Here is a 20,184-nt window from a genome sequence, read left to right on the forward strand (position 1 = left end):
AACCAATGAGACAAGTCAATCTAAGAGTCCTAATAGGATGACCTAATAGGAAGAGTCCTATTAATTGTTGCATATCTTATGAAGAAATGTTACACACCAATTTGTTCGTCTCTACCGAGAATTTTTAATGATACAAATATATTATGGTATACATATAATCTTTATTAAAAGAATCTAAAGATTAACATACTTATGTTTATACAAATTGAAATAAATAGAGACGACGAGTAAACAACTTCCTAAAGTAAAACTACTCGTAATGTTCGTAAAAATTTAAGTAGGTAAAAAGATAATAATAGGGCGCCATCTTAGTTTTACGTTTAAATTTAGAATTCCAAGTCACATTGCACATTTGATGTTAACTGCAGCATTCGGCTTTGGGGAAATTGCAAGCACAGGGATCTTTTGCTATACATTGTGAAGGGCAGACGCAATCGCAAGCTGAAAAGTAAATAATTAAGATATTTAAATAATTATTGGCCTGCAAGTAACTTTTATACTATAAAAGTGAATGTTGTTTCGATGTCGATTTTTTCTTCTAGCTGTTACCCTGTCCACTTCGCAGTTTCCAGCGTATTAAAACGGAAAAGGGCAAAGGATCAATGGAATTTACATGGTTTTGTACTAGCCCGTCTGGGTATGTACCACTCACTCATCAGATATTCTACCGCCGTTCAAAAATACTTGGTTTTGTTGTGTTCCACGTGTGGTGGGCGGTGATCACTTACCATCATGTAGGTGGCTCATATTCTCGTCCACCAGCGGCAATAACGGCATAAAAAAATGGGAAATTCCGCGTCGATTTGTGATAGTCTCATTACATTAATGTTCAGTATTTTTCACTTTATTCAAGTGCGTGATTACTCGGTGGTAGGGCTTTGTGCAAGTTCATCCGGTTGAGTACCAATCACTCATCAGTTATTTTATGCTAATTAGCAGATACTACTATAGACTTAGTTTTGTTTAGTTCTGGTTTGAAGGGTGAGAGAGACATATCATCTTAGCTTACAAAGTTGGTGGTGCATTAGTGATTAAATGAAAGGTTAATGTTTCTTATAGTGGCTATGTCTATGGGTGATAATGACCATTTAACATTAGGTAACAGTGGTCATCACACACATACACAAACAAACACACAACACATCGGGTTAACACAAGTGTGTCCGCTTAACTACGTTGTAAGAAAGAGTTTAAACATCTTAATGGAAATATTAGCTTTAAAAAGGTGTGTCTTGTTCAAAAAATATTATAAATACTATAACTAACTACCTATAATACAAAACAATAGTAATATAGGATGTGGGTGATGAGGGTACTTACGTTTACAGTCTCCATAGGAGCAAGGATCCATGTATTCAGAGCAATCTTCGCCCGGGGGTAGGAATGATGATTTATAGACAGTTGTCCCTTCCAACTAGATAATATGAAATTAAAAGTCAACCTTGCAATCAATAGTTCATTTATAACTGAAGAATAATGGATTGGCATATTAAAAGTTTTCGCACAGAAAAATTGTCAGAACGTCAATATTATGATAATGATAAAAAAACGAAAAGGTATTTATAATATAAATCTGAGATGTGTCTGTATCATTTGGCCATATTTATAGCTACACACTCCCAATGGAACATCTTAAGTGAACCACATTAACATTTAAAGTTTCAATCACTATGAAAAATCCCAAAAAGCCTTAGTCTGTAGGTGTAGTTAATTGACATGATTTTATGTTGTCTATTTATATTAAAGCTTAGTGAGGTTGAAAATACTAATAACTTTTTAGGACGAAAAATAATAAATTGATACTCGTCACCTTTTGACATGGCTTCTGGTACTGTCCTTTGCAAGCCCAGGGTGGCCGCTGTGGCGACGGCGCACAGACTGGCTGATACGACATCTTGTGAATAGTTTCGGATTCCATTTTCGCTTGAATATAGAAACGTTTGTATGAAAATCATGACAAAGAAAATTGACGCAATTGCATAAAATAATAGAATTGCTGCTCTACTATCGAAATTTACTAAGTGGATAAAACTTACATAAATATTTTTTACATAAATAAAATTACTGATTTATATCAGAAGTTTCAGTATCTATACTAATATTATAATTGCGAAAGTAAGTCTCTGTCTATATGTTGTTCTATCTCTATCAAGGACATAGACTTTTTATGCCTATCGCCTGATGAAAAATCACAAAAAAGCTCCATATACCTTCCCCTCAAATGGATAGGAAGTCTTAGCCCAACAATGGGACATTTTCAGCCTGGTACTTGAGATATAGTGTGCTCGAATGTTTTTGTTTAAAAATTATCTATTAAACCATATAGTGTAAGGAATGTTTAATGTTCCTAATAGCGCCATTGTCTATGGGCGGTGGTGACCACTTGCTTTTAGGTGGTTCATTTGCTCGTCCGCCAACCTACATTTATCATGAAAAAGGTGATAAGTTTATTTAGTATTTTTACCAGCGGGTTTTTCGTAGCATCTGGTAGGAGCGAAGGATTCCAGCGGAGCCACACGGCCAGGGTTCAAGTATGACATCCGATTCACGGTGCGATCTATTCGATTTAAATATATCATGGTTTAAACCAGGTAACATTTATAAATTCCCTACGATGTCATAATTTGAAGTATTTTATGTTACTCCCATGAAATACATAAACAGAAGTGCCTGTTCAAATATTGTCATTTTTGTTGAAATTTAAGAGAATTTGTTTCAACTGGAGTCACACGTAAAACAAAATAAACAAATTTGATGTTGATTGCAAAACTCGCTAAGAAAACTAAATTGTAATGCCCAAAATTTGTAATAAATATGGATACAATATAGCGAAAATTCATGAAAAAAATATCATTAAATGTATTTTATATTAACCAAAATCAATTATCGTAAATTTATATGTAACTACTCTTTTCTTTCATTCCCACACACACACAAGCACACACGCACGGACGTACCACACAACTTACAACACATCTTAAATTTCGTATACTAGACGTTACGTCGTTAGTTGTTTTATATTATACTATAATCATTAATATATTATATAAATCATTCTACCACCAGAAGCACAATTGAGCTAAGTTATGATTAGGTACATCACACGCAATTTTTAATTGTAGCAGTGCAGGTCTGTATCTGATATTATTTATTCTTCCGTTAAAATAATATCCGTGTTAGAAATAAGTACCTATACATACATATACAAAAGAAACTTTTTATTTACAAACTTTTGCTTTTTTTATGCAATTATACATAAGCAATGTAGCAATATTGTTTCTTTTTTAAACAATTATATTCCTAAAGGCTTTTAGTTTTTGCAGAAATGCCAAAGATTATTTCGGTAATGTCACACGAAACATTTTATAAGTTTTAACTCATGTTTAAACTACTGTCCCAATTCAAATTTATATAACTATTTAAACAGTTGAATGGATTTGTTTATATTTAAATGTTCTTAGATGTAGCTTTGGTGATACCTATTCTAATTGAGCGTCAAATAAGTACTCACTTTCAAATGGTTGTTCAACGGAATGGAATTTGTGGGCGGGCTTGAAGGATTCTCGTAATGCAGCCGGCTTCGGCACGTAGTCGTGGCGCTGTGTGGTAATGTTCTGCATCGGTCCCTGGCCCCACATGTCGTGGTGACAGGGCCGGATTGATTGCGTTATGCACACCGGGTTCGGTAGAAATGATAACTGAAATGTCAAGTTATATAATGAAGCCAGCACTATACAAAAAAGATTTGAAGGCACCTAAGTCGTTGATTTCCAGGCAGGATATATTGCTTACTGCATTCATATATAATTGTATTTAAGTAACTGTCTTTGTATTTTTAAATGTTGAAAAAAAAGTAACTACTATAGTTTTTTGCCGGTTTTTCGTGGTAGAAACTGCATCCGAACCGGTAGTAGCTTTACCTTAATATAGATTGGTAAATGACTTGAAAGCCTAGATTTGAAGTATTTGATTTTGGTATAAATAATATATTGGCAGTCTGAAGATATAAAGATAATGTTTACACTCTCGTAACTCTGAAAATGAGTAAAGACGAAATAAAGGCGTTAACCATCGTCACAAGTATATGATGCTGATAAGAATAATCGCCATACCGAGTTTAATTTAATAACCGTGTTAAAACCAAGGGGCTTAAAGAGGTCTGCGGATTTAAGTCAGCACGACGAAGGCCACTAAGTAGGTTGTACATGAAATCATACATGAAAGTAAAATTTGTCTTTCTTACTAAGTAAATAGGATCTGTTCGCGTAGTTAATTAAATTAGTAGTAAATTTATGAATTAGCTAAGCTTAGAAACTAATTAACAAATTTCGATTACAATCGATCGTAATATAAATATTTTTTGAACTACTTAGTAATTGTACGATCAATTTTGTATTTTTTTTTCTGTATGGTGTACAAAAAAAAATTCTTAATAAACTAGTATTTCAGATATTAACTATATGTGTATTAGTTAAGTGAATATAGGGTATATTCATCCAGGAATTTAAAATAAACCTAACTCGCAATCTTCTACAATGAATGTAGATGTGCTTTTACAAATGCAGATATTTAAATAATGAAACGCTTTCAAAAAGTTTGCCAAAAGTCTACATTTAGGCAAACTCGCAGAGAAACTCAGAACAAAATTCGTATTTTCATTGACCTCATTCTTATTCTACAAATGAATGTGGTGCTCACATTTCTGCTCACGTTTCTTTGAATGATAATTTATCGTATTTCTTTATTAATAAACTAATCTTGTACCAAATAAACGTAAGAGTGGGATAAGCGTCGTGCTGAAAAATTAGCGCGTTTCGGAAAACTTTTATAATAGGCATACAATTTTGGAATATGTTCCAAACCTTCTCCTCAAAGGGAGAGGAGGCCTTTAGCCCAGCAATTTTGGTAGACGACACCTGCTGACTAGACTTTGTATCGTTTGACAGATAATATATTCCAACCATATGAAGAGAAAAGCTAAAAATCAATATTTGATAACAAATTGATGCGATATCATTGGTCGACAGCTTAATTAATATTTACTATGGATTTGCAAAAAAATAGCGCTATGGTCGTCGACAAAATTTATAGAATTTTTTATAGTAAATCAAATTAGTAATACGGAGTTAAGTGTAATAGTGTGGTATTATAAATAGCATTATATTAATCATCATAGTGATTGAGTTGATTACAATAATAACTCTTAATAGTGCGTGTACAATATAGGAGAGTTATGACTAAATCGCATGATATAAAATTATGAGGTTTGTTTATCTTTATTCCTACTTCCATTGGAATGAGCTATAAGTAGCGCTTTAGTGTTTCACTCATTTTAAATTTAGAATATTAACGTGACAAGCGAATTCCATATTTGTAATATTTTAAATACTTCACGATATTGATCTTTAGCCAAAACTATCTGTATATAAAAATGAATCGTATATTTACTTAAAATAGAATTCGAAATCGTTTGTTTGATTTCCATGAAGGTTGGTACAAACATTTTTTCTTAGAACAATGGTGTTATAACTGATCACTAGATGGCGTTGCAGCCAAACCTTTTGTATCGTTTGACAGACAGCCGTTATAATTGTTACTAATAACCCGTACGACCGCTAAATTATTAAAAATGGTGACAAATTATCCTTAACACAGGTTATGTTAATAACCCATAAAGGATAATAAGTTTCACTCTTTTTAAAGTGCCAAACCACATGTAAATAGAGTACTTAGCTAATAGTCATATTTAACAATAGTCATACTTATTTTGTACAGTCATATATTTATATAAGCTTATTTTGTAATATTTCTTTTGCACCAATAAATTATTATTATTATTATTATTAATTGTAAACTGTCGATAAAATTGTGAAAATTTGTCACCTCTATTCACTATTGATAACTATATATTTCAGAGAAATATTTTTGAGCAGAACACACAGAAAAAAAAACAGTGTGAGTGAGTTGACGAAGAGTAGCGATAGCAAAAAAATTTAACTAAGATTGTTTTTGTTATGTATTAAAAATGAATTAATTGAGTGGAAAGCAACCTTGTTAGTGACTATAATTTTTATTTTGTTTTATGTAGTCTTGGTCCAGTAGATAGTAGATAGCTTGTTAGTATATGTAATTTTAGTACCTTTTGAACGGTATCTCCTTCCATTAACGCGGTGGATGGTACGAGGTTAGGCAAGGGCTTTATTGGTTGCGGAATTGTGGCTGTTGCAGGGAGATAACTAAAAACGAAAGAAATTTCTACGTAAGTTTTAAATTTTAAATCAATCACCTTCCAGATTTATATAACAAAATAATACTATTTACCTGTTTTTGTAAACAGTCTGAGTCTCGAATCTCTTGGAGGCTGTGACGGGGTTGGCACAGCCCTCAGGTATTATTGCTCTCCGTCGACAATCGTTCTTTGAGTCCAAGTAGCTAGAAGGTTTTATATAAGTATAGCTTATCTTATAAAAAAATTAACAGCCTATTTATTTATCAAAACCAAAATGCTAAATATTTTGAGAGAAACACATTGATCTTTTTAATAAACTCACAAACATTTCAAAGTTCAAAAAGGGGTTGCTTTGATTCATTTCGATTAAGTTCTCTTTCAATTATATATAATAAACCCAAACCGCAAATGAGATAATATCTATGATACTTAAATATAAATTCATAAACAAAAGAAATTAACTAGTATTACGTACAATTTAAAAAAAAACATTGAAAGATCGGTGTTATTAAAAAGAAAACCGAAAGTGCTCATTGGAAATGAACGTAATTATTTTAAAAATCATAATAAAGAATTACATATCCATAAAAGTATTACTATCTGTTACTGAAAGCTTGACTACCTATGTGGTCTAGTGATTATCATTTACTGTTGCAGATCTCATGTCCTAATTTTGGTTTTTTATGGAACTTTTTATGAACAAAAAAATTCTCAACAGCAGTGAGAAATTAAATAGTGTTTCGTTTCTGGATTTCAGAAAGCCGTTGATCCTACGATCGATCTGTCTGCAGTCGTGATAGTTTACTATCCCATTTGACTACAAAGTCAGAAAGAACTTACAAATAAATAAATAAATAAATAGCGTGCAGCTGATTTTATGCAAACTTGCCTGCAATATATCATCTTTCAAGTCATCCTAGCCGATAACCGGTCTTTACTTGGTACAAATATGCCATAAATACTAACCTCATAGTATATGTTGTGTTTCCTTCTAACTTCTGACACGGTTTTTGATATTGTCCTTTACAGGCCCATGGCAACGGTTCTTTTGGTAGTATCTTGAAATAGTAATGAATAACTCATTAAAGTTAAAAAGTATCCCTAGTAATTACTAGGGTTTTTTCCTCGTACCACTTAGAATTCTAAATGGAACGAGGAAAACAAATTATTGAAGACCCATATCAAGAGAAGTGTTATTGGCCAACATTAGGCCGTTTATATTGATTTAACTGGTTTTACACTTCACTTGGATATAGAGGCTTTGTGTTAGGCTAGACTAGCCTAAATGGGTTCGTACCACCCACTTATAAGATATTCTATCTCAAAACCAGTATTGTTGATATGAATTAGTATGGGTGGCGCTCATGATTACGACATGACTTAGTATGCGTGAGACGACGACGTAGCGATAGCAAAAAAAAAATAAATTGAAGACAAAGATGTTATGTTACTTATATTATAAATGAAATTATTTATTTATTTATTTAACACTTTTTTGTACACCACAATTACAATCACAAACGATTACAGAATATACAAACTAATAAGGTAATGGTGAAACAAAAGGCGGAGACAAAATTTAGTGGAGAGGCGTCTTTTTTATTGAATAAAACGTTTATTATTAATACAAATGTAGATGTTAATGTACTTGGTGGTAGGGCTTTGTGCTAGCCCGTCTGGGTAGGTACCACCCACTCATGAGTTATTCTTCTGCCAAATAACAGTACTCAGTATTGTTGTATTTCGGTTTCAAGGGTGAGTGAGCCAGTGTAACTACAGGCACATGGGACATACCATCTTAGTTCCCAAGGTTGGGAACTAAGATTGGTTCTTACAGCGTCGTTGTCTATGGGTGATGGTGACCACTTACCATCAGGTGGCCCATATGCTCGTCCACCAACCTATAACATAAAAAAAGAAACGTGTGCCGTTATTTCACTGCATTTTATAACGTGCGATGACTGCTAAAGTAGGACTAACAAGATGTATTCTTACATATGAATGGGCTTAAGATACTAAAGTCAACAATCAAATCGATGGATATTATTCGTATCTATTGACCCTTGGCTCAGGCCATGAGATCACGTCTCAGGTCAGGTCATTTGACTCTTGGACGGATCCACATAAAAGTTATAATAAAATGACTTATAGTACGAAATTGTACGATATTTTCAAACCGAGTGATCTTATTAGAATTTTCAAAAATACGAAATGTTTAATAGTAGAAGTGTGATTCTGTATTCATTTCGTATCTCACTCGTAACATTTTGACAACTGTAAGGCTATTCTTTATCAAGATACTCGAAACTCTACCTAAAAAACGAGCTTGAAGTAGAATTTGATATACGAAATTGACTATATTTACTATAAAAATTATAGAAAGAACGTCTCAAAATGACGTATCATTGTAAGCCGGATGTCAATATTTCACGAGTGAGTTACGAGGTGGTTTCTCACAGAATCACACTGCTGATTTACAATGATATGACATTTTGAGTCGTGTATCCCATACATTATTTGACTATTATAGTCAATGTTGCATATAACAATCTTATATTTAACGATCGTATTCTATGGTGAGTTTCGACTTTCTTCTTACCGAATGGCTATAGCCCAGAGATTAGTTATTATAATTTTTTGTTGTGTATATAAATGCTTATTTTATATATAAATAAATATTGGACAACATCACATGCATTACTCTGATTTCAATGTAACTAGCTAAAGCACTTGTGTTATGGAAAATCAGCTGTGGCGGTATCACCAACACCCAGACACAAGACAACATTATCTATGTTATTATAATGAACTTTTTCTATGACTCGTTCGGGAATCGACCTTGAGTTCTCGACCCGGGACCTCGGAGCGGCGTACACATGAAAACCGTACATACTACTCGACCACAGAGGTCGTCAATATATAAGTTACGAACTCCTCTTGTTCAACTACAAACGACAATTATAAAACTAGTTACTAACTTTCTGAGCAAGGGTGTTAAAGTCTCGTCAACGAGATTCATTTATAAGGAGGTTAACGACGACTTAAGGTACAACGCCTTACGATATAGGCACAACAAAACAACAACAGCCTGTAAATTCCCACTGCTGGGCTAAAGGCCTCCTCTCCCTTTGAGGAGAAGGTTTGGAACATATTCCACCACGCTATTCCAATGCGGGTTGGTGAAATGCACATGTGGCAGAATTTCTATAAAATTTGTCACATGCAGATTTCCTCACGATGTTTTCCTTCACCGCTGAGCACGAGATGAATTATTATAAAGACAAATTAAGCACATGAAACAGCGGTGCTTGCCTGGGTTTGAACCCGCAATCATCGGTTAATATGATATAGGTACGACTCGATATTACCTGATTCTGCATATAGCTCAATTTATGCGTAGTGCTGGAGTCCATTTTAGCTGCGGGGCGCTCGTAACAACGTTCTGGTGCAAACGACTTGACGAGCTCGATCTTTTCGGGAGGCAAGTACGATAGTTTGTTGACGGTGCGATCTGAAGGCAATTAGAGTAGATTCGGTATTTGTCGTATGTTATTGGGAAATATTTCGTTTCAAAAGTAATGGTACTGTTATAAAATAAAATCCACCTATACTGCATTTGTAAGTAGGTGGGGAAATTGGCCACATTACGGTAAGTGGTCACCACTGCCATTAGCATTGGTAGTGAAAAAAATCGACCATTCCTTACACATAAAAAGGCAGTAACAAACAGGAATTATTATGCTATGTCTCTTGTCTCTATAGTTATACTACACACTCTGCCAACTAGAACACAACGATACTGACGATTGCTGTGTCGTGGCTGTTATGAGTAGGTGGTACTTGGAATGGTTCTGTTACCAAAAAAAGTATGAAAAGTCAACTATTTAGATATCTGCCGTCATGACTTACTCTCAAACGGTTGTTCAATGGAATGAAATTTAGCAGGTGGCTTGCAACTTTCCCGGAGTACACATGGCTTGGCAACGTAATCGTGCCGCTGTGTGGTGATGTTTTGCATCGGCCCCTGGCCCCACATGTCGTGGTGACACGGTCGAATGGACTGCGTCACACACACCGGATTTGGCAGGAAGGACATCTAGGACACAAACGATTTCTGATAATGGTCTTCTTCATAATTGTAATGCATTAATAGTATAATAGTTTGAAGTTCTGTCGTATTTAAAAGAAAATATTTGAATTCCTTTATAAAAATATGTATTTAATATAAATCAATGATATGTGCTCCGTTACTTGTTACATTTTTCTGCCAGCTTTGAGGTAAAATACCCAATGACTCACCAGCCAGTTTTGTTTTTATTTACAAGAAAAATTACCTGCTAATTTGAAAAAACGACACAGCTTTCCCTCCAAACTAATTTTTTACATTCCCAATTATTTCTTGAGCAAACAAGTGCCCTTTGGTTTTTTATTCGTGTATTGCCCCCACCGGTCACACAAGAATAGCTACGTCAATTGCGGGTTCAATTAAGCCAGACTCAATTGCAAGAACACTTTCTTTTAATTTATTTACTCGTCGAAATCGTTTTTGCATTCTATGAGTTTATGTCGTGTGATCAATGAGTGTGTTTACTTTTTGGACTGTGCAAGATTCCATTGGCTCGCAACTGGGCACCAAGTTCACCGGCGGCTTCTTCGCTTCTCCCCTGAGGTTTTTGCAACCCTCAACAGGAAGGTAGGATAACTTGTATGTTGTGCAGGATTCTACACGAGCCGTGGGTTTCATGTAACTTCTCCGGGGAGCATACGATTCAGGTATCTTAGGCTGCTTGTAACACTGAAATAAATTGACAAGAAAACTAAAAACTTTAGCCTACAAATATGTAATCTGACGATGTGATATTTTGTAAATTGGAAGTATGAATGCCACATGTTACACTTAAATTATGTATTACATAATAATCTATCTTATCTATCTGTGTGTACCTTTCACGGACAAACCTTTGAACCGAATTTGATGAAATTTGGTATGCAACAAGCTCGACTCCAACAGACAAGGGCTACTTTTAAGTTACTTTTTGTGCATTATCATAACGAATCCGAAATCGACATCAAATTCTAGATAAATTCACACTAGAACTAATTTTGGAAATCATGATATCAAGAATCATCATCATCCTGTATGGTGTCAAGGATACTATCAGAATTTTCTGTTTAGATCGAGATTTATCATCAATCCCCATGTACAACCAGTAAGGACGATTGATATTTTACATGATTGTATTGTTCAGTGTGTTTATCTAAGTTAAACTTAAGTTGAGTCGAGATGGCCCAGTGGTCAGAACGTGTGCATCTTAACCGATGATTGCGGGTTCAAACCCAGGCAAGCACCGCTGATTCATGTGCTTAATTTGTCTTTATAATTCATCTCGTGCTCAGCGGTGAAGGAAAACATCGTGCAGAAACCTGCATGTGACAAATTTCATAGAAATTCTGCCACATGTGTATTCAGCAACCCGCATTGGAACAGCGTGGTGGAATATGTTCCAAACCTTCTCCTCAAAGGGAGAGGAGGCCTTTAGCCCAGCAGTGGCACTTTACAGGCTGTTGTTGTTGTTGTTATCTAAGATATGTAACTAAACTGGTTTAACAAGAGCTGGCTTTCCGCAGCAGCAAGTCCTGCAAGGGCATGGTCGCTCCTGTTTGACGTCCATAGGTTTCCCATCTTGGGGGCCGCTTTTGGTGCCCGCCGTGGGTGCGCAGGGTGCCGCAGCACAGGGTACACACCTGGATAAAAGAAATATAGTACAGGGGCAAATTAATTTGTTTCATTTTTCATGTTGATTTTTGATTGATTTCATTTAATTTTAAAATACCTTCTTTCTCTATTCAACGTTTAATTATAGTTTAATTATTTTTCCAAATTTTAATGTAATATAAACTAATATAATAATAAAAGCAACTATGTCTGTCTATCTGTCTGTCTGTTGCACTTTCAATGCCAAAGCAATTTTGGTGACATTAACACTTGACGATCAGGAAACGCGAGCCACCATAGGGGATAACAAGTAATTTTATAAACTTTTGAATACAGCAAAATCAGAAAATGTATCTTACGGCTTTAAATTTAATAAAACTAATATATATAAAATGTTAACGTTTTGAGGTAGAATTTTTCTTAGAAATATTGAGTTACGTGAAATGTATTTCCTAGTTCTGATATAATTGTATGTATTTTATTTTTATCATTTTATTTAATAAATATCTGGTCTAATTACAATTACTAAAAACTTGAGAGTTTCAAAATCCTATTGGAATTTCAATTTTAAAGAAATTATGCTGGTATAGTCGTTATTGTTAGTATTTTCAGTACTCGCTGTCAGCGTTTAACGCCTTAGCATAATAAAGCGCAGATTTCCTAAGCATTATATTCTAGAAAAGTAAACATATTCACTTACTCTGGCATGATTTGTATCTAAAATTCTTATAGAGTAAAAACACTGTAATAAAAATATATAAAAATAAATCTAAAACTAAATAGATAAGGAACTGAAAATAATTTTACAAAAACATCTCTATCGAAAAAGTAGTTTATAAAAACTGACATTTGTATGAAGTGTTCTTTTAATTGTCATTGTTTTGAATTTCGGGTTTGGTTTTTTCGAATTTCGAATCTCACCGGCCATAAACATGGTATTTATTTATAGAAATGATTTCATTATCTTTGTTTGCTAGGAATTTAATATGACATATTGTTGCAATAATCTGCATTTGTTATATTCTACTGATAACCTAATAATGTCTATTGCTTGATTATACTTTTAACTAAAAATCGATTTTATTCGTGGTTTTTAAGTACAAAGTTGTTCGTAGCAGCTTTTCAGTTAAAGTGTATCCTCGGGTTGGATCGATTTTTTAATCAGATCTTACTGTGTTCTTTGTTTTTAAAAATGTAATATCTATTATTGTAATAACTTATTATTTTTAGATATGTACGGTTTTACTTCATTTTCCTCATCGTAATCATCATTGAAATTTTAAAATTTAAAATCGATTAATTTCAGATGTGTAATCTTTTATACGCGTAACTGGCATTAATACACGCTAGAAAGGAAAAAAGAAATTAGATTCCTTTATAAGAATATCTCTTCTTATTATATTGGACTTGTCGTCTTCAAATATTATAATTAAATTCAAATTTCGAATGATATACCTTTTAATATATCCTTATTCCGGAACAAAGAATATTTTCCTTAAACGCTACGTTAGCGTTTTTTTTTTCCAAATATGATGAGCGAAGGTATCTTATGTGCTTTCTTATAATTTTGTAATGATCGGCGTTGTTAAGAGTATGGGACAAATTCACTATCGTATTTAGAACATAAGTAACTTGTTATGCTTCACATTTCATATGTACAATGTTTATTACAACAAAACAACAACAACAGTCTGTAAATTTCCCACTGCTGGGCTAAAGCCTCCTCTCCCTTTTGAGGAGAAGGTTTGGAACATATTCCACCACGCTGTTCGAATGCGGGTTGGTGGAATGCAAACGTGGCAGAATTTCTATAAAATTAGACACATGCAGGTTTTCTCACGATGTTTTCCGTCACCGCCGAGCTCGAGATGAATTATAAACACAAATTAACACACATGAAAATTCAGCGGTGCTTGCCTGGGTTTGCACCCGCAATCATCGGTTAAGATGCACGCGTTCTAACCACTGGGCCGTCTCGGCTCATATTTACATTGTTTATTAAGGATAATTAATTTAAATTATTAAATGCTTAATTCTTTTTTGTACGGCAGAAACCATCCAATTATTTAATTAAAACTAAATTCACCATTTGTTTTATTTTTAAACTGAAATAATGATGTAATATATCTATCTATTAGGCATAGATGTAATCTCTCGTGGACTATTGACAAGATCTTATCTGCGATATTTTCGTTTATCTTTAATAGTTTTGACAGCGATTGTAAGAGAAAAAACCTTGAGCGACAATTTACTCTCACGAGCACAATCACAGTCTCAAAACAAGTTGACATACTCTTAAGAAATATACAGCTTATAAATACAGCATTTAATCACGATAATAATTAGAGCGACTTAGATATATATATTATTTTCTTGGAGGTAGGGCTTTGTGCAAGCCCGTCTGCATTGGTACCACCCACTTATTCTACCGCCAAACATCTGCAGTACTCACTATTATTGTGTTGTGTTATGGGTTTGAAGGGTGAGTGAACCAATGTAACTAAAGGCACAAGGGAGGTAACATCTTAGTTTCCAAGGTTGGTGGCGCATTGACGATGTAAGGAATAGTTAATATTTCTTACAGCGTCATTGTCTATCAGGTGGCCCATATGCTCGTCCGCTAACCTATTCCATAAAAAAAACAAATATAGATATATTTTTCTTTATTTAGTTGCACTCTTTATTCGCTCATTCTCACAATATAACAAACAATTAAGAGGCAAAAGGCACATATATATATTTCCAACTTTCAGGCTCCTTCCGAATATTTACTGGGAATTTTCGACAGAAATGTCCATTATCTCTTCGGGCCAGTCCAGAGAATACCAGACCTCCGGATCCTCAAGACCACCAGTCAGTCAGAGTCAATAAATTTTGATCTATAAACGAATGTAATTTGAAAATGGAATTAATGCAATGCAATTAAAAAAAAAAACAAATAAACGAAACTTCTTCTTTATAAAATACGTATAATATAGATAAATGCAGTTCTATCCATTTGTGTATAGTTACACAGTATATCTAATATATGAATAATGCAGTACGTGATAAAGCGTCGTCTGGCTATAACGTATTGACATCACATAAAATACTTCCGTTGAACACGAGTGAAGTTTAAAAAAATAGTTTTGGAAAAAAAAATCGTAAGTATTTTTTTATAATTTTTAAAAAGCACAGATTATTAAAATTATACTTACTTTTAATTTACACATTTTTACCTAATACTTGGACACGACACATATTTGTATTTTTTTTTTATATTTACAACGCGAAAGGTCGTATTTATCTTCGAAGTTATAAATTATTTTTTTAAATATTTTAATGGATATTTTTTTAGTTGATTTCTCTATAATTTTAAAATTGTTTTAAATATCTTTTATGATAGTGTTTAATATTTATATTAGCTAATTTTTGACAGCTTATGAAGGATATTAAAAAGAAATTTATGTTTATATTTCAAATCGCGCTTTGAACGTATTAACATTGGAATATACTGTAGGTAATCTTTGCAATGCTAATGCATTTGCAATAATTAAACCACGATTATAATATCCTTTGTCCTTAATAATATACGATTAGCATTTATAACGAGACATAGCAACTCATATTACCTAATAGTGTTACCTCTTAACTAATGTGATTCTAACCATCATAAGCTATTAATACAAGATATAAGAATAAAGGTAACTACTTACCGTTTGCAAACGGTATAGAAAACTTTTTTGAGCAATGGTTTACAAATGACATACATTACTCTAATACCATTGTTAGTAGTTAAAGCACATGTGTTATGGAAGTAGGTGTAAAGACGGTACCACAAACACAAAGATCCGAGACAACGTAGAAAACTAATGAACTTTTTCTACTTTGATTCAGCCGGGAATCGAACCCAGGAACTGGAGGAGTGGCGTACTCATAAAAACCGGTGTACACTCAACCCTCGACCACGGAAGTCATCATATATGTATATATAATAGATATCCGAAAATATAATCAATTTATCATTTAAAAAATTTAAAAAGTCTATTATTCTTTAAATTAATACGTTTGATAAAAATCGCCTGGTTTAGGTTCGGTTTCCATAAAATTAATAGTGAATACCTGCATTGTAAATATGTTTTTTTGAAAAGACTATCCAAGTATCTTGCCGGTCATATTCTCTATAGACTTCTTTCCGAAATGGTGGTTGTGTTTAAATATTGAAAATTCAAAAATGATTTATTGTTAAATTTACTTAATTTTAATACCTCTGATTTAATTTGATTTGTTTAGATTATAAAACTAAATGTAGATGCAGCGCAAAATGTTACACAGAAACAAAATAGGAAAACATAAAATTTGGTATAAAAAAGCGAATCCAAACAGCTAAACGTCATATTTGACAAGTCAGAAGTGAATTATTACGTCAAAGTACTCTCACTCGAAATTTATTAATTATGCTTGTGTTTAAATTTGTAAAAGTTGTTTTAAAAAATTATAAAATAACGGAATGTCACGATAGTTTAATTTTTAGACCTCTTTGATAGATATTAATTTGATTCATTTATTTGTTAGTGTTACTACTTGGAACACAATACCTTAGCAAAAATCGCTTGGTGTTATTTTTAACCGACTTCTTTAAAACGAAGGTTGACAGTTCGACATGTATGTAACATTGTTAGAATTTAATTATTTTTAGTATGATGATCCATTTAGGTTTCCAAGCACGATTGCTTAATTACCTAAGTGTATGTTTGTCGATGAATTTCTCAAAAACCAAAAGCTACAATAAAACATTATAAGGCAATATTTACATTATGATAAATTTTTATCTTTTTATAAATTCAACAATATCAAACAAATTTTTATAATTAAAATGTTTATATATAATATTGCAATAAAACAAAAACTCTCCTCATAATCAATACTTTATTTCTCCTGAAATGGTTCACAATCAAAACTGATAAAAGATTGATTATTTTGCTCGATCCTTCCAATTCGACGATTAAAGTAGGAATGACCATTTCTAGGCTTACTCCTAGTATTTAATGTTTACACACCCCTCCTTCGACTGTAGCAACATCCGGTTTTGATTTATTTTAAAAAACAATTTAGTTTATTCAAAGCCGGATGTTCACAATCAACGTAAATTGTAACAACTATTTAAATCGCATTATTTATGCTGGTAATATTTTTAATACATTAAAACAATAAAATATGATCATATTAAGATAAATATGCTAACAATAAAATTGATAACAACCAATGATGTTCTAGTGAACAGATATGTCATTAACGCGCAAAAAGTGAAGACTGGAAAACGTCCTAATTGGGACGTTTGCCTTTAGTCGTTTTCATCATAATTATGCCAGTAATACGTTATAATACATCATAATTATGTAGTAATACGTTTTGCGTAATTAAAACATCTAGTTATCCCTTTTACTTATTGTTTTTATCAAGCTATCCTTTTTACTTGTAACATGAACGGTCCCCGGCGCGGCACACTTTTTTCTATTGTTTTGTATGGGTATAACATATCTGTTTATTAGAATATCATTGATAACAACTAAATAAAGTGCCTAACGACAAGAATATATATACAGAATCTAGACTAAGATGCGAGCAAATCCGCGGGCGACATTTAGTATTATATATTTTATAATATTAGTGGAGATAATTATTTTATCATCAAACAAAGACCTCTTGATATTATCTACAATGATTTTATTGTATTAATATATAACCTATTGATTCAATCAATATATATCTAATCGTGAGTAATATTTGTTGTTATGCTAATAATTGTGTCATTATCAATTAGGTAGTTATCATATATACAATACTTAGCAACAGCCTGTAAATTTCCCACTGCTGGGATAAGGCCTCCTCTTCTATTAAGGAGAGGGTTTGGAACATATTCCACCACGCTGTTCCAATGCGGGTTGGTGGAATGCACATGTGGCAGAATTTCGATTAAATTAGATACATGCAGGTTTCCTCACGATGTTCTCCTTCACCGCCGAACACGACATTAATTATAAACATAAATGAAGTATATATATACAGTGGCGCTTGCCTGGGTTTGAACCCGCAATCATCGGTTAAGATGCACGTGTTCTAAGCTTCTATACTTAGTATTTTGAAAATATAATTGTAAGTAAAATGTTACTGTGTGCAACGATATGTATATATAAATTATTTCAATATTAAATATCAAAATCATATTTTATCTTGTTATAATGATAACGATTTAAAAAGGGACAAATAGGTCACGGTATTATCTTTGACGTAGGAATGAACTGATTTGGGTAATGTCTATTTCGAGAATACCCTTGAGAAGGACATGGGTATTTTTTTTTAAAACAAACATATATTTAAAATTACATATCAGTATAAGCATCGCCTAATTAAATAAGATATTTAAATAAAACTAATTATAACGAATTGAAGAACTTCAAATAGACGAATGTCATCTTAGTCTACCCGTGACCACGAACACTGCAAAGTGCTCGAAACGTCGGGATGTTTAAAAATAATTAATATACGCGATTCATCCGTTATAATTAGTTTTATTTAAACGTGTAATAATCGCGAAAATTTAAGACAACATTAAATAAGATATTACCTTATATGCTCCTTCTGGAACTATCAGTACATAGTATTAAACAAAGTCGCTTACGCTGTCTGTCCCTATGTATGCTTAGATCTTTAAAATTATGCAACAGATTTTGAAGCGGTTTTTTTTTTAAACATTCGGGAGGAATGTTTTTGCATAAAATAGATAGGCAATATAGTAAAGAAACACTTAAAATTTTAGAAGTTTCTAATGTAATGTCGTTATTAAACAAATTCTGTAGTATATTTAGTATCAGTATAGCAGCCATGCGAAGCCGGAGCGGGTCGCTAGTAAAAAAATAAAAGAAAAATGTCTCCATCAGAGGCGTTTGGTTTACATGAGATATTGATATTGATGGTTATTGAAAGTAATTTATCTTAGACTATTTATACTTGTATCTATATAGTGTTGAAGCAGTAAGAAATATTTAAAACGATAGTCGATTAATTTTTTGAGATATTTACGATAGACTCTCGCCAAACTTTTTACTACTTTACTAATGTGCATGTACTTTAACGACCAACGCATTTTTCAAACATGGCTTCTCAATATTATTAAATTTGTTTTAAGTATCAGTTATGATAGTGTGTTTTTTATTTTTTATCTGTAATGATTTCGAGTCTCGACAGTTCGTAAAGATATTAATAATTTAAACATGTCTCCTGTCTTTCTCTCTGGCGCCATATCTTTTACAACTTTACTGGTGTACATGTACTTTAATGACAAACGCATTTTTCACCTTTGACAGTCTATTTTTACACATAAGTAATAATTAATCAAATGAAATAATATCCAAAGACAACAAATAAATTAATACAGTTTAAAATAATCATAAAATAAAAACATAGAGTTTTACGAATACAATAAATATTTCTTATTTTTGTATATAAATATATATTGCAATAAACTACATATTATATACGGTATGCACATACAAGGGAATAGAGAGTTATATACGGTACATACAAAGGAATGACGGCATAATCGCTTATGCGCTCTCGTTACGGGCTCAGAGGGACCGAGGTTTAAGGCTGAGTCTAGTGCTCGCCCTAATCCATACTGACGCTGTAAATGCCAGTAGGGCCAACAACAAAACAATACAGACACAAAAATGGCATAAAGGAACGTGAAGTCTTTAATTTAGTTTAGTTAGTCTAACGCCAATAGATGTTTCATAACAATAACACGAAGTTATACGTTTGAATGGTAATTCAAATATGAAAGTTTTTTTTATGCTGTAGGTTGGCGGACGAGCATATGGGCCACCTGATGGTAAGTGGTCACCATTACCCATAGACAATGACGCTGTTAGAAATATTAACCTTTCCTTAAATTGCCACTAATCTTGGGAACTAAGATATTATGTCCCTTGTGCACTGGCTCACTCACCCTTCAAACCGGAACACAACAATACTGAGTACTGTTGTTTGGCGGTAGAATAACTGATGAACGGGTGGTACCTAACCACACGGGCTTGCACAAAATCCTACCACCAAGTAAATAAATAGAAGTAAAATAAAGCATTTTTTATATAAGAGAGGCGTTATTGTATTCCATTTTTAAAATAGACTGTGCAATCGTAATTAGGCTTGCTTTTTTATATGAAGTATGATCAGTTAATACACTTTATATTTCAACAGG

General features: G+C 32.9%; 1 protein-coding gene across 1 annotated transcript; it reads right to left on the reverse strand.

Moving 5' to 3' along the window:
* Positions 1-141: 141 nt before the first annotated feature.
* LOC124539383 (stabilizer of axonemal microtubules 2) lies at positions 142-12,780 on the reverse strand. Its single transcript, XM_047116771.1, has 13 exons — positions 12,646-12,780; positions 11,830-11,974; positions 10,821-11,024; positions 10,139-10,325; positions 9,598-9,740; positions 7,196-7,287; positions 6,322-6,432; positions 6,140-6,236; positions 3,512-3,698; positions 2,465-2,557; positions 1,811-1,923; positions 1,321-1,414; positions 142-441 (listed from the first exon to the last, which is right to left on the reverse strand). Exons 1-13 carry the CDS (start codon positions 12,651-12,653, stop codon positions 359-361), a joined length of 1,557 nt encoding a protein of 518 aa, XP_046972727.1. The 5' UTR covers positions 12,654-12,780; the 3' UTR covers positions 142-358.
* Positions 12,781-20,184: the final 7,404 nt, after the last annotated feature.

Source organism: Vanessa cardui, chromosome 22, assembly GCF_905220365.1.
Source record: "Vanessa cardui chromosome 22, ilVanCard2.1, whole genome shotgun sequence".
NCBI lineage: Eukaryota > Metazoa > Arthropoda > Insecta > Lepidoptera > Nymphalidae > Vanessa > Vanessa cardui.